Source organism: Paramormyrops kingsleyae, chromosome 22 (assembly GCF_048594095.1).
Source record: "Paramormyrops kingsleyae isolate MSU_618 chromosome 22, PKINGS_0.4, whole genome shotgun sequence".
NCBI classification, from domain to species: Eukaryota; Metazoa; Chordata; class Actinopteri; order Osteoglossiformes; family Mormyridae; genus Paramormyrops; species Paramormyrops kingsleyae.
In genome coordinates, this window is record NC_132818.1 from 20,394,479 (window position 1) to 20,413,322 (window position 18,844).

At 45.8% G+C, this 18,844-nt stretch overlaps 2 protein-coding genes across 3 annotated transcripts; one reads left to right on the forward strand and one right to left on the reverse strand.

Annotated features, from left to right (window-relative positions):
• Nucleotides 1-53: 53 nt before the first annotated feature.
• Nucleotides 54-8,189, reverse strand: tubg1 (tubulin, gamma 1). Of its 2 annotated transcripts, XR_002841044.2 has the most exons (12): nt 8,037-8,189; nt 7,328-7,440; nt 6,820-6,987; nt 6,454-6,522; nt 5,548-5,627; nt 5,333-5,459; nt 3,378-3,464; nt 2,422-2,571; nt 2,013-2,165; nt 1,702-1,863; nt 1,193-1,441; nt 54-575 (listed from the first exon to the last, which is right to left on the reverse strand). XR_002841044.2 is itself a non-coding variant. In XM_023835723.2 (11 exons), exons 1-11 carry the CDS (start codon nt 8,083-8,085, stop codon nt 1,244-1,246), a joined length of 1,356 nt encoding a protein of 451 aa, XP_023691491.1. In that variant the 5' UTR covers nt 8,086-8,189; the 3' UTR covers nt 54-1,243. The 2 variants fall into 2 exon arrangements, 1 of the variants encoding a protein (XP_023691491.1); XM_023835723.2 differs by having other exon boundaries at nt 54-1,441.
• Nucleotides 8,190-8,993: 804 nt separating this feature from the next.
• retreg3 (reticulophagy regulator family member 3) lies at nt 8,994-18,680 on the forward strand. Its single transcript, XM_023835466.2, has 9 exons — nt 8,994-9,920; nt 12,309-12,415; nt 12,539-12,569; nt 13,427-13,553; nt 13,944-14,028; nt 14,186-14,323; nt 14,424-14,503; nt 14,631-14,763; nt 15,041-18,680. Exons 1-9 carry the CDS (start codon nt 9,682-9,684, stop codon nt 15,595-15,597), a joined length of 1,497 nt encoding a protein of 498 aa, XP_023691234.2. The 5' UTR covers nt 8,994-9,681; the 3' UTR covers nt 15,598-18,680.
• The last annotated feature ends 164 nt before the right edge of the window (nt 18,681-18,844 follow it).

An 18,844-nucleotide genomic window follows, 5' to 3' on the forward strand; every position in this document is an offset into this window, starting at 1 on the left:
TCGTACTGACTGTTTGTGGTCACTATTTATCCAGCATAGAACACACAGGTCTCTCACTTGTGTTAAATCTTTATTTGTTAAAGCACAAATTCGAACACTGCATCTGCTCCAAGCAGATGTGCATTTTTGCATTCGCTGCATGTACACCACTTGCAAATTTCTGCGAAGCAGGAAATGATTTGGGGGGTGGGAAAAAAAAAAAAGTCTCAGTGCATTGTGTACTATACAAGAAACCACAAATATCCACAATTAGAAAAATAGACACCCTTCCACTGTCTGGATGCAAAAAATATTGGTCTGTTGTACTGATTTGGCTTGAGGTTGTTGTTAATTTTGCATATTGAGCCAGGCATTACAAAAATGGACATGAAAACCAAAGTACTGGTGTTACCTATTTGGTAACCAGCAAAGTTTCCAACTACCAGCTGAAGACTGGCAGACAGCAGAACTTCCAACTATCAGGGGCACCTTCCACATTTGCTTTCTTGCCCAAACGCACGAGGAGCTCCCAGGATGCCGAGGGTGCGTCGTGCGTCGTGCGCTATAGTGACATCACCAACTACTCGGATAGCATGCTACAATTTTGGGGGAAGCAAAAACGTATTTGATGTCAAAGGAGTTCACGGTATCGAACGGCTTGCCGTACTGCCAAGCTGAAGTAGCAAGCGGTCATCTCGTCTACAAATAAGGTCTTTTGTTCGCTAGAAGATTCAGGAAGCCATAACAGCCCGGGAGGAGAGCTATTGAAAAGCTAAACCACAGCAACAAAAAACAGATAGAGTTTATAACCCTTACTTGGTCGCTATTTTGGTGCGACGTCTAACTCTAATTTCATCTCGTATTATATACTCTGCCAGCTGTTGCACAATGCAGGCAGCCACGCCTTACATTCAGGTTTGTCAGGCGAAGAAAAGCTGGCAGACATGTACAGTCATGTTATGGGGAGGGGGGAAATCTGAACAAAGTGAGGTCCAACCAGCTGACGAGCAGGACACAGCTCAAGACAAAACTTGGAAATTGCTGTGCTACGTTACGCAATCAGCGAATAAAATGTTCACCGGATGATAGTACATCATTTACATAAAATTCCCGGGCTTGAAACACTGTTGTATATAATGAGGGAATACCTGCTATAGGGGAACTAATGGCTTATAGCATCCTACTAGGTCACGTCAACAGAGAAAAAAGCTACCTTCTTCAGAGGTGCCTAGAAGAGGTCTGGGCTTATAGCCCTGAGGGGTGATCACTGCTCCTGGGACCCCCAGGAGATATAGTCGGGCCTGGTGGCGGCACTGTACTCATCAATGAGCTGCTGGACCACTTCCCGAGAGTTATCCAGCTCGTCGAAGTTCTCCTTGAACATATCCTCCTTCCGGAACTGTTCCAGGAAAGCCTCGCGCTTGCGTAGCTTGTCGTACTGCCGGCACGTGCGTTCAAAGAGCTGCAGGGAAACGAACGAAAAAGTCAAACAAAAAAAAAAACCAAACAAAAGTCCACCACACGTGAGGCCCATGTGCACACGTATTACAGGACTTCAAACAACAAAAGTGTGGACGCCTCGCGAGAAGACGCCAGCCATTGCTAATCGTGCTAACATTCCTCGATAATGAGCAAACATTTATATGAATTATGTTACTGCTACTCATTAGTAAAATGGAAAGGGTTCATTTGAGGGGAACAGTTGCTGTGGGTGGGGCTTACAGAGGAAATGCTCGTGTGATTGGCCATCATCAGCCCGCTGACACGATGGGCGGAGGGTAGGTAGGGGGACTTCCTTGACAGGGCCACTTGGATGCTGGCGGGTCCCCAAGGGATAAAGTTGGCCAGCTTCCTCTCTCGGATTCTCTGTAGGCTCTTATGCACCTGAAAACCGAACATAGGCCGTCAGCAGATACCCGGCAAGGATGGTGCGCGGGGCGAGCGGAGGAGGACGAGTGATGTGTTGGCGATGGAGGATGAAGGTCATCGACAGCGGGCACAGACGAGCACCCTGATGCTTTAAGGACGCCCACCTGCGTGGGATCCACCTCGCCCTGGATGATGTTCAGGATGGCGATGTAGCAGTGGTTGGTCTGCCGGTCTCGGCCCGTCGACACCATGACGTTCTTGGGCTGCAGCAGCCTCCTCATAACGTCCAGCACCGTGGTCTTCCTCACACTGGCCACCTGTACCCGAATAAGATTACAATGTTCAGAAGCTCCAAGACTGCACTGTTATAACTATGAACCAGAAAGTATTACCAAACTCCACTGCAAATAACTTTGTTGGATCCAGCCAAATGCTGAATGGATTAAGAATAAAAAAAAACCTGACTATAGCCAGCTGGGGATTGAGTTTGACACATAGTCATATTACAAAATATACACGCTATTGTATCCTGTATAAAATCTAGGCAGCAGAAGGAGAAAGAATGTCGCATACCGATTGGTCGGTGGTGAGAGGGGTGTACCCCGTCATCAGGAAATGCAGGCGCGGGGTGGGGATGAGGGATGCTATCAGGCCAATCAGGTCGTTGTTCATGTAGCCGGGGTAGCGCAAAGTCGTCGTGCTGGCAGACATTATGGTGGACACCTGATAGAGGAGGAACAGCGTAGAGTTACGAGCAGCTCAGCTGGGGAGCGCGCTCTAAAAACAGCCACAGGAGGGCGCCCTTCCTGACCCAAGACCAAAGTAAACTGCATCTGTTTTGTGTGCAATATGCACCTAATTGCCATGGCTTTTAGATCACTATTACATGGAATTAAATGAAAAGGTGGCATTAGCTAAAGACCAGTTTTTAGCTACAAGCATTTCTTGGATATTTGGTCATGCTTTCATAGACTGCTGAAAGCTCATGGGAGTTTTACTTATGCAAAAATATTCTGATTGGTTATCTCTCCAAACCAACAGGTTTGTAGAGGAGATTGGTCCAAGCAACTAGAGGAGGTGGGACCAACCAATCAGATGTCTTGGACCCACCTCCTCTATAATCTAACTGGATTTCTCTCCAAAACAATCTTTTTTCATTCTGCCCTTAGAACATTTTTGTGCAAGTAAAACTACCACGAGTCAATTGAAATGGCTGAATTTAATTGATTTTATTGAAAACTTGATTATTGATATTGATTAGAAAAATCAATGATAGTGTGGACTGTGTTGAAATTGAAAGAATTCAAGACACTAACAAGAAACTAATATTTGTAGGACTGTGGTTGGAAAGCTTTGAAAATGATGGTACTTGATCAGGGATTTGCATATAAAATATTACGCAACTGAATGCAGTGAAAGGTTCCAAATTTCAAGACACGGCGTTTCATTCCTGCTAGGGGAGAGGCCGTGTCTGACTGGGCCTGCAGCCGGGCCGGGCCTACAAGTCCGGAGCCATGATGGATGCTCACCAGCTGGTTGATCTGAGAGAAGGAGGGGTTCTGGATATGCAGGCGGTCCGTGGCGATGCGGTTCAGGGCCGTGTTGTCCAGCACCACCTACGGAGAAAAAAAGAAATGGTGACATTCACTGGGAGGGGAGATAGACGGACCAACCATAACGCTGTAAACGACACTACTCCATAACACATCATCAGTAACATTACTACACCATAACAACCCCCCAACAAAACACAATGATACCAAACAGAATCTGAAATATACAATGTAGATTGAAATATATATATCTACTGTTTTATATTTAAACAAAAGTAGGTATTGCTTATTTATTCCACAGATGCGACAAAGCATCAGTGAAATACCAGAAAACTGAAATCTGCATCAACCCTTCAAGAAAGGTAATTTATCTTAATTCCCTACTGATTCAGTCCCTCTAACAACAGTCAGTCTTGACATTTGGGGCATCCCCATATCGGTGACATTTAGCGTTGCAAACTTGCCAGGGTATATATATCACTGACAGTACTTGCCGTCTGACTCTAGTCTGCAGTCAGTCTTTGCCCTATAGAACATGCTGAACCTTGAAATGTGATAATTTCCGTAAAAAGATACGTTTCCGCTTCCCTCGCTACCGGTCTAAACCCCTTCAGAAAAACGTACAGCGGAAAAACCCATCTTTGCAAGCATCACAGCAGATGGACATGCGCCCCTTGTTTTTTTCCTCGTGTGTGCTCTTCACTTTTTCACCTTTTCCAGCCTTTTTTCTTTCAGTTACACATATCGTGTACTAAAGCAATTAAGCAACATTTTTCATGCAACTACATAGTGCCCTTCCCAAGTCACCCATTGGAACAAAGTCCAATTTTTATTCTTTTTTTAAAAACTTGCCATCCACTGTCAAACAGAGCTTCTACACGCAGGTAGTCTGTTGTACAATCTATTGGCACCTGTCCACTAGCATACCGGAACCGTAGTCGTATCGCAAAGAGACACTAGTTACGGAGTTTCCAGCTCGCATCAGTGTCACTGCTCAGTAAAGGCCTTGCCAAGTTTGGAAAGTCACAGTGATGTAAAACCGAAGAGATGCTTATTTACCGTTCACAAGGTGTACATTATGAATTACTATGGGCTAATTTCGGCTACCACTCGCTGCGTTACGTTAGCATCTAATGCGAGCGCAATTAGCATTAGCTTGTGAAAATTTGCATTACCGATCCATTCCATTCAGCCGTTATCTATTGAATTTTTAAGCAGGGGTTTGGAAATTTTCAAGCTCTGTTATTGGGAATGCATCAATGCATTGCGTTGTACAATACTACTACTAATGAATAATATATAGAATATGCCGTTTTTCCTTCAAATAATCCATGCACATTGACACAGATTACTAGTACCTCCATGAATTTTGACCAATCAGATGGGGGTGATGCAACCAGCTCAGATTAGTCTCTCTTTCTGCCAGTAAGCAGGGCCATGTCAACAGGAGTTTGGGTCGGGTACGACTTGCATAATTTACAATGGAAATTTGTCTGTTTGCGGTACGAGTCGGGTTCGGCTCGGTTCTTGGTGGCAGTCAAAAAGCACCAGATGTGGCTCCATTTTCTAAATAGTCACTACTGGGGTGCCTATAAAATTGATCCTGACCCAGCAACAGTGTTTATTCATTTTGAGGATGCATTCCAAATTAATGGTGGAAAATTCTAATTACTTTCAAAAGACGCATATATCATAATGAGGGACTCTTTTGAGAATGATACTGGAAAAGAACCAAAATCCTTACCATTATTAATAAGAGACGCGTGTGAGGTCACAAAATCAGCCATTTCAAAATTACAAGCATGTAGCCTTATGATGTTTACAACCAGAGGGGTCTGAACACCTGCCAGAGGACTTGGTGTCATGCTAGCTGTCAAAGGAACCTAAAAAGGCAATAATGCATCCGATCTGCGCAGGCAGCAGCTCCATACCACGCAGTCAGCGTTCTGCGTCAACCTCTTCAGCGTCAGCAAAGAGTTGTAGGGCTGCACCACCACATCACTCATCTCGTCCTGGTTGGGGAACACCGAGTATGTCTGCACCAGCTTCTTGGGGTACCTGAACACAGAGGGGAGACTGTCTAAAAGGTGCCCTTTTGAGTGGGGGGGGAGGGGTTGGCGTCAATCACACGAAGAAGCGCGCTGACCTATCGTTCAGTTTCTCCAGCAGATACGATCCCAGGCCTGATCCTGTCCCTCCTGCAATGGAGTGGCAGAGTACAAACCCCTGAAACATGGACAGAGATCGTTTAGCCCTTTAGAACACAAACACCCTCACAAACAGCCAGAAATGAACTATTACCGATATACTTCCAGCGAACTCATTTCTGAAAATGTGCCCAGGACACTGCAAAACATTGCAGTTTCATTAAAAAGTACATATCAATTAAGTTGTTTACCACTGTGCTACCTGCTCCATTGTGGATAACACCTGTCACATTTACAAGTGCAGTGTGTGTCCATCACACACTGCATTTGTACAGCACAGACAACCACGCAGTGTGGAACCAGGCAACCAGGGGCGGCTAGTTCAGGTCCAGAAAGTAAAAATCCAGACCAAGATTTTCTTTCAACCAACCAGTTGAGTATAAAGAGTCACAGAGTACTCAACTGGTTAGTTGAAACAAAATCTTGGTCAGGAGTTTTACTTTCTGGACATAATCTATCCACCTCTGCAGGTAACTTGGAGAAACACCAGCCTGGTTTGACATTCACACAATGGGAAAAAAACAATGAAAAATCATTAAACTAGGAAAATAATGTCTAGTCAGCTTCCTAATGTTATTGTGATGAGGCCGAGATGCAAGAAAACAGTAAGCAATACTAATAGTTTTATATTAATTTTTCATTAAAAAAATACATTAACATCTTGGACAAAAGCAAGGTTTTTTTCCAGAGATGAAGCCAAGTGTAAAAATAAATTGTGAATACACTAGAGCACGTGTAAATAACACGAGCTCGTGGCTTCCAGGTGAAAAGCGATCCCTTCAAGTGAGCTGTTAGCTCTCTCTGCTCCAGCCCGGGTCGACCAAGCGGAGATCAAAGCCAGCCACCTCCAAGCTGTCGCTGCCATCTGCCTCTCTGTCGATGATATCGAAGATGTCCTCGTGGATTTTCTCACCCTGAAAATACAAGCATGACTCCTGCTGAGAGAGCTTGACCAGGCTGCTTTTTCCACACGCACTTTAAGGGTATTTTACGCTGGTCTCTTTGACGGCTTGGGGTTTCTGTTATGGATGGACTTGCCTTTTAAAAGATTTTCCTTATTAATAATTAGTATTAATAATGTCTATCAGGACTTGATATTCTGCACAAGCATAAATGTAATCCCCTTGCTTTCCAAGTCATAAGTTTTTTTTTCCCATAAGTTTTTCAGTTATCGTGCACACATGGTGAGTCCGACTCTGCACAGTCAATACCTGGGAGAAGCCGCTGGCCCAGTTGTTCCCAGCGCCCCCTCCGTGTTCTGACAGGTAGATGTTCTCTGGGTTGTACAGGTTGGCGTACGGCGAGTTCAGGATGGAGTGGATGACCCTGGGCTCCAGATCGAGCAGAACCGCCCTTGGGATGTAGTGTTCATCGTCTGCCTGTAAGGCGCGCAACGCGACGCTTCGTTTTAGGAGGAACGGCGGAATAAAAACGACGTAATAGCTCCGTCTGCTGGCGATGCCACATTATAAAACGGGAACATAAGCACTCTTCGTTTCTGCAGCTTTTCCCAAAGCTCTTTGCAATTAAGATGCGTAAAGGATGGACGTACTACACGTGTTAAACACTGCAACCAAACCCGGTATGGAGATGCAGATCCCTACAAAGTTATACAAAGGTACAGCAGAACAGCATATAACATTTAAGGAAAGGCTTTACCTTCTGCGGAGTACAACTTATATAGGGATTAAGACCTGAAAAGATGGCTCAGACTAATACCTGGTAGAAAAACACATCTTTGCGGTCCGTGCCCTCCGTGGCGAACTCCTCCACGATTCCCTCCGGGCTGATGCCATGTTCGGCGCACAGCTGCTTCCAAAACTCAAAGCCGACTGCGGGGAAGGAGGATGCGGTTGATGTGATATTTGTTTACCGATCAAATGTTGTAAACGTTACCATTTTAATTATAATAACCAACTAAGGCATGCTTATGAGGAGTACTCATTGATCTGGCAGGCAAAAGCAATGTGAAATGTAGAGTCTTTGTGATCGTGAACAAAATGTAGGTTGGGTTAAGCGGTGAAATCTGCATCTCGAACCTGCTATACTGCCTCATTGCTTAAACTCTCAAAAGACATTTTTAAAACAAATGTCGGTGTATTGCTCGATTTGTGTTTCGTGTGTTAGTTAAGCTACAATGACAGGCATAGCGATGTAAGGAAGCTGTCAGTTACCTACAGAACCAGTCAACAAGCTACCCAACCCTCATTCACCAGCAAACAGCCACATTTTAATTAATCAGGCGATTACTAAACAATAAGATCCGCACACTAAGTTTCTTTTAGAGTGATACACCCGTAAAACAGAAAGCATTAATCATTCTCTAGTCCGTCCACGGTAAACGACACCCGAGAACAATTCACCATCACCGGGCCTAATCCATTGGATGGGACAAATCAGAAAATGCAACAAATAAACAATAGCATACTCTGATTGCCGCACTGTCCTAACTGAAGTGTTATAATCTCCCTGGGCATCTTGCTTCATTAACGGAGTACCGAAGTTAATCAACTGACAATCCAGCGCTCGAAGGCCTGCCCCCAACGCGTCTCAGTGACCGGCGCTTCCTTTCTCCCGCCGTGGTGACGTCACAAGCCCGCGCCGCCCGCAGGTGTGTGTGCGCATGCGTAAAAGAAATGCGTGGCTCATCGAACTACAGATCCGTGCTTTGCGGCAGCTTGCGGTAAATCATAATAAAGGCAGATATGCTGTGGTTTTTTATTATTAACAATATTATTGTGTTGTTGTGGATTTATCCACTCTTGATTTCTGTTCAATTCAATTTAATTTGGTTACATTATTTACCCAAGTAGTACTTGGCTAAATAATACTACATTATTCACAGTATATCAGTTTTTTTTTCTGTTTGCCGGTTCTTTCTGGAAAATACTGAAAACCATATAACAGCTTGCATGTAAACATCTGATCTGAAATTCCCTTTATGAAAAATAACAACTGGTCGATATATATATATACACATATATATATATACACATATATATATATATACACATATATATATATATATATACATATACACATATATATATATATATATATATATATATATATATATATATATATATATATATATATATATATATATACATATACATATATATATATATATACATATACATATATATATATATATACACATATATATATATATATACAAATGGTACATATATTTAAACCAAGTGGAAATTTTAAAATTTCAGCTTTAAACTAACCACTTTAATCTGTTAATCTGATTCTTAAATGTGTGTGCAAATTTTAAAACTGGTTTGATTCAGCCAGAAGCAATATCGAGATGTGTCATGGGGACAAACGAGTCCTGAAGCTTAGCAAGCAGAGTGGAATGTAACAACGTATAAATACGATCCAAGCACACCCACACGCACAATGAAGCTTAATCCTAACCACAGCCGCAGCTATCCAAAATTTACCAAAAAAAAAAAGTGACAGCCGTAAGACAAACATCCACTTCATTAATTTAGAGAATTTTGATGAATATTTCAGCATGGACGTCCGGAGGACCTGCGGTCGAGGAGCCGGGAAGCTGTAGGCAGGCGAGGGAAATTTAAGCTAGAAAGCAGGGGACCGCCCGTCAGCTTCGCCATGTTGGAGGCATCGGCAGCGTAGAGCAAATCAAATTGCCTGTATCGGCGTGTTGGAAGAGGAGGACCTTCTCGGACAGTACTGTTTAGTCTAAGGAAACGTGACAGATGCGTGACTTGGTGGGGAGTCAGAAAAGCTGCGGCCGCGGAGCGGTAGGGCTTGAATAATGTGTGATTCGGGTTTAGGCTGGTGACATTGTTTTTTTTCCCCTTCGCCTGTGTCGGGCGGATATCATGGACGTCCCCGCAGCACGTCTCCAGCCGCGGAGCCAGTCAGTCTGACATACGGCAGCTCCCCACTCCGTGATCGTAGCAGCCGAGCCGGACCTGCGCGGGGTAGTAAGGGGGCGGCTTTCCTGCGTATCGCCGGTGCATAGCGCCTTTACCCGTAGCCTGGGATTAGGGGGCGGGGGGGAAGGCGGGCCGTCGCACCGGCTTTAATCGGACGTTAAGATGGCGCTCAGCGGGGAGACCGGAGACGCAAACGAGGGACGAGAGTTCGGGCTTAGCTGCGGCCCGGAGAGCGGATCGGGTCCCGCTGAGAGGGACGCGCAAGTGCAGGCAGTCAAGGCGTCGCTGCTGTGCAGGTTGGGGCCGTACGAGCCGATCGTCACCCGCGTACAGGGGCTGCTGATCTGGGAAAGGCCGTTTCACAGCGTGCTGCTTTATACGGCGGTCAACGCCGTCTTCTGGTAAGTCGACCTTCCTTCCCAACATGCCTCCGTGTTTCGATCGAAAGGGAAGTCAGCCGGACATTTTGCTTGTTTTGTGTATCGGGCGCCCCACGTGTGCGCTGGAAACGGATGGTTCGAAGCCCTCGGCGGGGATCTGCTGTGACACAGCTGACATGACATCTCTTGGTGCGGGATGGAAGGCAGATGGCCCCGTTCGCCTATTTTTAGAGCGCAGTGGCCACATCGTGTTTTGTCGCTTCGGTCCGCGACTCTGTTCCAATCGTTTGTTTTGTGTGTGAGGAATGAAAGGTTCGCGCTTGGTAATATCCACTGTAATAAGTTAATCCTTTTGCCAAATGCAGGAAACCGATGGGGCAACAACGGGCCGACGGGCACTGTCACTTCTGTTGTCAAGTTCTCCAGTCTCTTTGCATGGTTCTATGTTCAGCCTGGGTGAAATATTGATCTAATTTTCATAGTATTTTCGAATCCTGAACTGATCAGAATGATATGAAGTATATACAGAATAACACTGGGGAATTAGTTATTTGGAATGATTAAATATAGACTCATTAACTGACGCACTTTGCTTACATTTAATTTAACAGATCGGCAGATATGGTTTCTTGCATTAATGAAGGATGTAATCAAGTGTCAGGTGTCTTGCACATGATACTCTCTGGTGTGTCCTCCGTCCGGAAGACCTTTACAGTGGCTGGAAATTAGGCTTGATATATCTGGGAGCTATGGGTAACCTACACGGTGCAATCCAAGCTATCTTAAAGGGGTGGTATCTGGTAGACTGGTATAGTAAATGACAGCCATTGCCCCTTAAAGGGAATGTTACGTGAAAGGCCAGTGTACAGGGTAAATGACCTGACATAGTTTGCACTCTGTGTACCGTCTTTGCACTTTGTCTGTTTGGTGCTATATGTATGTTTCTCTGTGCACAAGTTCTCCCTGTTGTGTGCACTGCAGTTTCCCCCTGGGATCAGTAAAGTCTGTCTTAATCTTAATCATTGTTTAACTGGGATTATTCCAGCTGTGCAGTGATTCTGTTTTAAAATGTGCAGCTAAACTTGATTCAGAGTCTGAGGAATGGTACCTCAAGTTTGTTATTTTATACAAATAATAGGCAAAATCTCGGTTTGCCCGTTTAGACTGGAGGTCAGAAGGTCACACGTGCACAAACGCGAAGATGACCCTTAACAGCCTGCTGTCATGTTATATCACATGTGCATGCAGAATAGGAAAGTGATGCTTAACCATTTGACAGTGAAAAGTGAAAGTCCGTGTCCAAGCAAGGCGCGCAATGTTACCAGATTGTAGTTTCTCCGCTGTGTAATTCACCTGTATACCCTGCATCCGCTTAGAATGTTTAACCGTATAAATTATATAAATGGGCAATGGCCTTTTTTTGTGCGCGTTTGCCCTGTGGAAGAGGAGTGTGCTTTTGTGTTCAGGCAGGCTGAAAGACGCCCAATGGAAGAGGAAGATTACTGCAGCTGTTGAGCTGCCTTAGGTGTCTTTAAAGTGGTAAATCCTGTATAGGTGTCTGGCCGGTTTCATTTCGGCTTCATGTGGGAAGGGATCAGTGGATTGTTTTCAGGGGGCAACAGGAAAATGGGTCGCCTTTCGAAGAGGAAAGACGAAGCGTGTCACTGACTTTGTTGTTCTACTAAATTCTTTAAGTAAACAGCGAATTTGTTTATTTAACAATAATTGTAGCCATAATTTCTGGATAAATAGATGAACATGACAAGTTTAAATATGTTCTGCTAAATTCTTCTAATCTTTCACACAAAACAAATCGGACACTTATGATCTCCTAGTCAAAAAGCAAGAAGTTTGCCTGTCAGAGCCCTTTTTGGAAGGACTGGTCGTGATGGTTCTCACTGGAGAGCTTTCAGCGACCAGCCAGCTACTTGTCGCTATTGCTAACTCTGACCCATTCAGATCTAAGCACCAAGCCTCCACGTATGAAAACATTAGGACTCGTGTGTATTTGGGCAGTTCTGGGAACAACTAAAATTGCACTTGGATCACATGGGATAATTGTGCTCCAACATCAGTCTGAGACGGGGGGGCAGTCTGATTTCAGGGGGCCCTGGTGCCCTGCCTGGTAATGGGCAACCTCAGCAGCATTTGTGCTTGGAAGCATAACGGCTCCAGTCCAGTGCGCCTTTTCCGCACATGTAGGCATTGTAACAGCCATATGGTTGTTTAGTTGACCTTTTTTTTTTTTACACTTGCTTATTTTCAGACATTATCTATATTATCTTGGTGGGGGCTGTGCTTTTCTTGGTTACCTGCCCTTAACGCTTACCAGAAGCACAGCAGCCCCAGCCACACGCTACCTGCTGCGGGACCCGCTCTGACTGTGGCGGTGCTGTCCTCCTCTCCCAGGTTCCTGGCCCTCACCTCCCTGCGTGTCCTCTTCCTGCTCTCGGCCGGTCTGGCCGTGGCCGTCTGCGTCGACACCTGGAGGAAGAGGATCTGGCCCGAGATCAGAGGTGCGCTTGCGTTCCCAGCCGTCGCTCCCGCCCCGGGCCAATGACAGCGGTCTGCCATTGCTTTAAGCCTCGAAACGTGTGTCCAGGTAATTTCTGACGCCGCTATGCTGTCTGTCTTCACAGTGAGACGAGTGGATGAATATGAAAATGAAAGGTAAGTTATCTACTTGACAGAGTAGTCAGCCGCTTTAGTATTTATATCCCATCCAGCTGCTTCTCAGGGACCCAGGGAGCCTGTTCCAGGCTGGGGGGGGGCACCCTGGCAGGGTCCTTCACGGGGCACATACCCTGTGCACGACTTAAAGATGTCAGTCAGCATAGCTGCAGGAGGAACCTGGAATAGCCACAGTTCCCAAGGCGAACATGCAGACTCTGTGCACAGAGCGGGATTCATACCCCGTCCCCAAGGTGACTGGCACTGGTGCTTCAGTCAGATTCTATGCCACCACTTTGTACCTCGTAGTGTTTTTTTAAAAAAAGACACAGTATCGTAAATTTCTCAGCTGCTGGCTTGTTGAAACTGTAAGTCAGTTGTATGAGATGAAACATGACCTCCCCCCCCCCCCCCCCCCCCGAATCTGTACTGCAGGGGTGCCCAATCCATCAGTTGATCGCGAGTTGATAAATTGAAATAAAGTATTATCCATTAATTTCATTGTGATTAACTGAATATACCAAAGTTAGACCATCACTCACCCTGGTTGGCAAAATCTGGTCGGGACGACCCCCCCCCCCCCCCCTCTTTCCCTCCCCATTGGGCAGAAAATTTACCACCGTGATTTGGTGGCTTGTCAGACTATTTTCTTTGTAAAAGTACCTCTCACAAGTGGTGCACCCCTGCTGGGTCACGGAAGGTTATGTCCCTTTGAATTTTGGAAAGGAGATTCCGTCTCGTCCATCTCTGAGAGCGAGCTGGTTAACAGCGGCTAATGGTGGTTAGTGTGGTTAATGTGAGACGGCGCCCCACCTCTGCGGGGCAGCCTGCCCCTGACCGCTCCTCCCGCTCCGCAGCTGGGGTCTGGTGCAGCCCGGGATACTCAGCGTTCCGGAGCTGTGTCACCACATGGCCGAGCTCTGGGTCTCGGGATCGTCCTTCAGCACCAGCCTCGTGGACTTTAAGAGGCACAATCCGGGCAAGGTGGGTGGCCGGGATTCCTATAATCCAGATACCTGACAGAGGCCGACAGGCAGGGGGTGCTGTGGTCAAAAAAACGGGAACTACAACCAAAAGAGTTTTCAAGTACTTGTTAAAGAAATTAACAAAAGTAACAATAAGATTAAAAGTTATATAAATGTCTGTAGTGTGTTGGGTAGCTAGTTTGTTTACCTTTAATTAACCCTCAGCGCCGCACCCTGCATGCACCCTGGAGTGTGTTCAGGTAGTCTGTCCCCTGTACCCTGCTTGGTACTGGTACTCATACCCTTGTTTGCTTCCCTCGTTAATGCAGTAAATGGCTTGTTTTATGCAAATGCAAGTAACACTTAACCCTTAGTAGCTATTAACCTGCGGTCTGCCCATGCTGTCCAGTTCTGTCTTCTAGCGTGTAGCTTCTTCAGCTTCCTGGCCATGCTGGGCCACTACGTTCCTGGACTGGTGCTCTCCTATGCCGCAGGTGAGTTTCAGCCCCCCCCCCCCCCCCGCTCCCCCAGTGGTGGGAAATGGAATACCACTGGCATTTTGGAGATGTATGGGTAAATTGGGTATGATGGGGATTCTGTCTGCGCCGAGGCGCATGTAGACCCCCTCGCGTCACGTCTGTCTGTCCCCAGTGCTGATGGTGTTGCTGAGCCCTTTGGCCGCCTGTCACCGGATGTGGCAGCGCCTGTGCGTGAGGCTGGAGCCGGTCCTGCGGCGGCTGGACTTCAGCGTCCGCGGCTACATGATGTCCAAGCCAATGGAAAACCAATGTGAGCATGGGGCGGGGCCTTGCAAGAAAGTGGGCCTTTCTCTTTAAATCTCAGCCTCTGACCTTGGCCTGGGGGGGGTGGGGCTATCTTTGTGATACAGTTCTCCGCCGACCCATCAGACCGGTTGCCACGGCGGACGCCAGCGATAGCGAGGAGGAACTGGCTGCCTTCTGCCCCACGGTAATTCTACACCTGGTCCAACACCCCTGAAGCACCTGTCTTGTGTTTTATAAATCTGTCAGTGCCGATTACCCGGTATTTCTGCACCACGGTCAGGTCGTTCTGACTCTTCTCTCCGCTCCGCCAGCTTGATGACGCGGCGGCGGCCAGGGAGCTGGCCATCACGGACTCGGAGCACTCAGACGCTGAGGTCTCCTACACGGAAAACGGCACCTTCAACCTGTCCAGGGGGCAGACTCCCCTCACCGAGGGCTCTGAGGGTGAGGCCCGTCGCTGCCTTTGGCACTGGCGTGGAGACGGGCCGAGTACAGGAACAGAAATCTTTCAGAAACTAATAAAACCCCCTTTTATTACTTCTCTGCTGCATTTCAAATGAATGCTAAGTTAGACAGTTGCACTTGGTGTAATTGATTTCATCCATGTTCCCTAACTGCTTCTCCAGTATAGGGTCACTGGGGCACTGTGTATTGAGATTCATCCCCAGTCTGCTGGGCATCCAGCCCTGGTAGGTGGTTAACTGTCCATCCGTTTGCTCAGACTTGGACAGACACAGTGACGCAGAGGAGTCGTTTGCCCAAGACCTCCCTGACTTCCCCTCCATAAATCCCGACGCCACGCTGCTGGACGACGACGACGACACCAGCATCGGGCTGCCCAGTCTGGCGCCATCGAGCCTTTCGGGCCGCCGGTCCGTACCGCTGGACATGGATGCAGACACCCAGCTGGACTCGGACCAGGAGGAGCTGGACGCCGAGCTGTCCCTCAGCGGCCTGCCCCCGGCTGCGAACTTCACGGCCGACATCAGTGGCATGATAGCCAGCAGCATGATCCAGGCGGCCCTGGCGGGGGCTCTGCAGCCGCGGCCGCCCCCCGCCCCCCAGAGGGAAGCCGGGTTCCGGGCCGGGCCGCGCCGGGCCTGCCGCAAACAGTCCAGCTCTGAGCTGGACACCGACCTGGAGAACGAGGACTTCGAGATGCTGGATCAGTCTGAGCTGAATCAGATGGATCCATTGGGGAGTTCCTCTCGCGGCGCCGGACAACCACAAAACCAGGGTTCCAGCTTCCTGTCCAACTTCCTGGGAAAACCGAAGTGAAAACCTATTTTTATACGTGTCAGCGGAACCAGCTGGGTTTGGATGGGATGTGTGTGTGTGTGTGTGCGTGTGTGTGTGTGTGTGTGTGTGTGTGTGTGTGTGATATCGCGTGTGGTCGCGTGTGTTGACAGGGGTCCCAGCCAACAAAAAGCTGGATTTGGTTTGCCGTTGATATCACTGTGAAGTATTTTGTTAGGTTTTTAGTTCAGTATTTTGAGAGTCTTTCCTCCTTTGGGGTCCTACACATATAAGATCCCTTGTTTTAAATGCTTTTAGTTTTGTAGGCTGAGCAATAGGACCTTTCACTCAATAACACACACGCACCGCATACAACACGGCAAACCCGCTTAATTGTAATACTTGCCAATCACTTCCCCTCAAGCAGCGAGAGAGCAATTCATGTCAAATCCACTTCAGAAATCACAATAAAATGCACACTATGCCTTTGTTTTGTCAAAATATTAACACTACACGGGATTAATGACATGGGACCAAACCTACATTCCTGTTTGTGAGATTTTGCTGGAGAAAAATCTAAATTTCCCATGATTTTCTGGTTTATCACAAGCTTGGCCTCTGAGGACGGCAGCAAGGCCTGTGTGTTTATTGCATCTTATTTTTCTGTTTGCATCACTCTGCAATGTACATTTGTAAATAATACCTTCATATTAACATTCAAGAATCAGGCGTAATGATTCATCCATTGGTCATTGCGAGATGAATCAGGTTTTCCCCAAGCGGTGTGTGACGTGTCTCACCGCCGTAGCAACCATCTGAACGGGCTGTTGTCATGCGTCTCCGTCTGTGGGTGTGTGCGTGACGACGGGGCCTTCTTCTGTGTTGTCGTGTTAAGAGAATCAGTTTCATTTATCTCAAATGAACCTCGAATGAAAGTCTGCAAAATTTGCAAAGGGGAAAAAAATGGAAGAACGAGAAATTATTAAACAAAGATATTTCTTTGCTGGTCTGGCTGTGAGCCTCGGCCCGTGGAGTAATGTTGAGGTGTACATTTGAGGTTTTGGTGCTCAGTTATATGATGCTTCTCCCACTTTTATGAAAGTTACGTGGGATAAAAGGTTAATCTGACTTAGCGCTCAACCTTTCAAAACATAACTATCAAACCAATTGCTTTTTTTTTTTTTCCTCAGCAAGATCCATGATTTCATGCGCTTCAAAGCGCCCATCACTATAAATTACTTTCTCACGGGTATTTTACTTCAGGGGAAGCGTGGAAGTCTGTCTTCTCAACTCTTTGTTCTTGCTGGTTAGTCAGGGAAGCTGGGAGTACCGCAGGTCCTGGGACCACTCCCAGTTTCACTTGTGATCTGAGTGGCAAGTGCATGACATGGAAATGGGGAACCGCATACATAGTAAAAAACCCTCCCAGCGCAAAAGCCATAGATAGTATTGTGTGGCTTTGGTTTTAGCCAAATGAACTTTAACAACTAGTGATCTAATGAATGCCGGGTTCTTATCATTTCAATAATACACCCATTTTAAGGCACACAATCATCGAGACACGCTGTCACTTTTGATGATGTTTAACCCATATTAATCAGTCTGGTTGGTAGTTCCATTTAAAAAGGAGATGCAGAGACTTTCTGAATGAATCACATACTTCTACAGTGGTTGAACGCAGCATAGTATCGTAGTTCATGTTGTTATATAATACAATCGCCAGTTCTCACAAATTGGCCATTTGGCATAATAAGTTTACAAGTTAGCATTTTATTTTAGCATATTTCACATTAAGTACAGCAGTAATGCAAGCCAAAGCTTGTCTGAACAAGTGATGTGCTTTTCCCATGCGCATTGTGCATTAAGTACAGCAGTAATGCAAGCCAAAGCTTGTCTGAACGAGTGATGTGCTTTTCCCATGCGCTTTGTGCATTAAGTACAGCAGTAATGCAACCCAAAGCTTGTCTGAACGAGTGATGTGCTTTTCCCATGCGCTTTGTGCATTAAGTACAGCAGTAATGCAACCCAAAGCTTGTCTGAACGAGTGATGTGCTTTTCCCATGCGCATTGTGGGGCTTCTTTCCAGCTTGTGTCCTGCTTGTGTCGAGAAGAAAAATGTGATACTTTCACAACAGGATGTGGGATGGGCAGTGACCCGAAGTAGCACTCCTGAACTTTCTCAGACATTACCCCTCTCTCCACACCATATCTTCTGTGTCTAAATTGTGAGCTGTGTATAATTTTGGCTGTATGTTTAATGTTTCTTCTCTCGTTATCAGATAGCAGGAATTGATATTTTAATGCATGAGTCTCTCGTAAGGCACCTCGACAGAACCCGGGAGGAGAATGACAGTAGTGAAAATCATTTGTTAGGCATAAATATACAAAAAGTCCCATCTTCTAAAATTGTACATTTTTATTTTTTAATGTAGTTTTTGGTTTATCAGTAGTATTTTCTACGTAAGAGTCTGTTTGCCCATTATTGTTGACACCATGTGTACTGTGTATTGTTGGGATTCAGAATATTAGTACAGTGTGGAGCTTAAACCCCTGTATAAATAAATATTGTAAGTGTTATAATGCATTGCTTATTCCCGTAAATGATGCCTGCAATTTTCTGGTTCATTTTCTGGTGCCACTGTTCTTATTTTTATTGTGATCTATGAGAGGGCTCTCTGTTGGGACAAAAGCCTTATTTGGACAAAATTTTATACTCCATCTGGACAATAAATAATGCCTTTAGGATAGTAATGTATTTTTTTTTCTTGATCATTTGTCAATTATGTTGCCTTCTATGGGAAGGGACAGTTGTCATTCAGGTAGGCAACTATTGCTAATTATTTGTCCCCTCTGTCCCCCAATAGAACACACTGTGAACATGTTATATACAAACGTATGAAGTAGAAGATTGAGTGAGGTAACTGACTTGTTTTACAGATATTGTAATAATGCAGCTTTGAACCACATTACCACTTACATTTCACTGATTTGACAGTGGAAGACAGCTGTTTTTTAAGACGTCCCGTTTACACAATAAACAAAATTGTGGTATAGTTAACTAAGTCCTGGATGTGGAGGTGAAATGTAAAAATTCTGGTTTCATCATTAAACTGTGCAGCAAAATATCCTTGTGATAGCGTGATTCTCCCATGTTTGACAGATTTTCTTTGTAATGTTGCCCTTAATGAGAATTGTAAAAAGTGAGTCTACTTTTGTTCAATTCAAGCACAAAGAGCTGGATCACACATAATGACAAAATCGCCGCTGGGTTGAATATTGGTATTTGAAA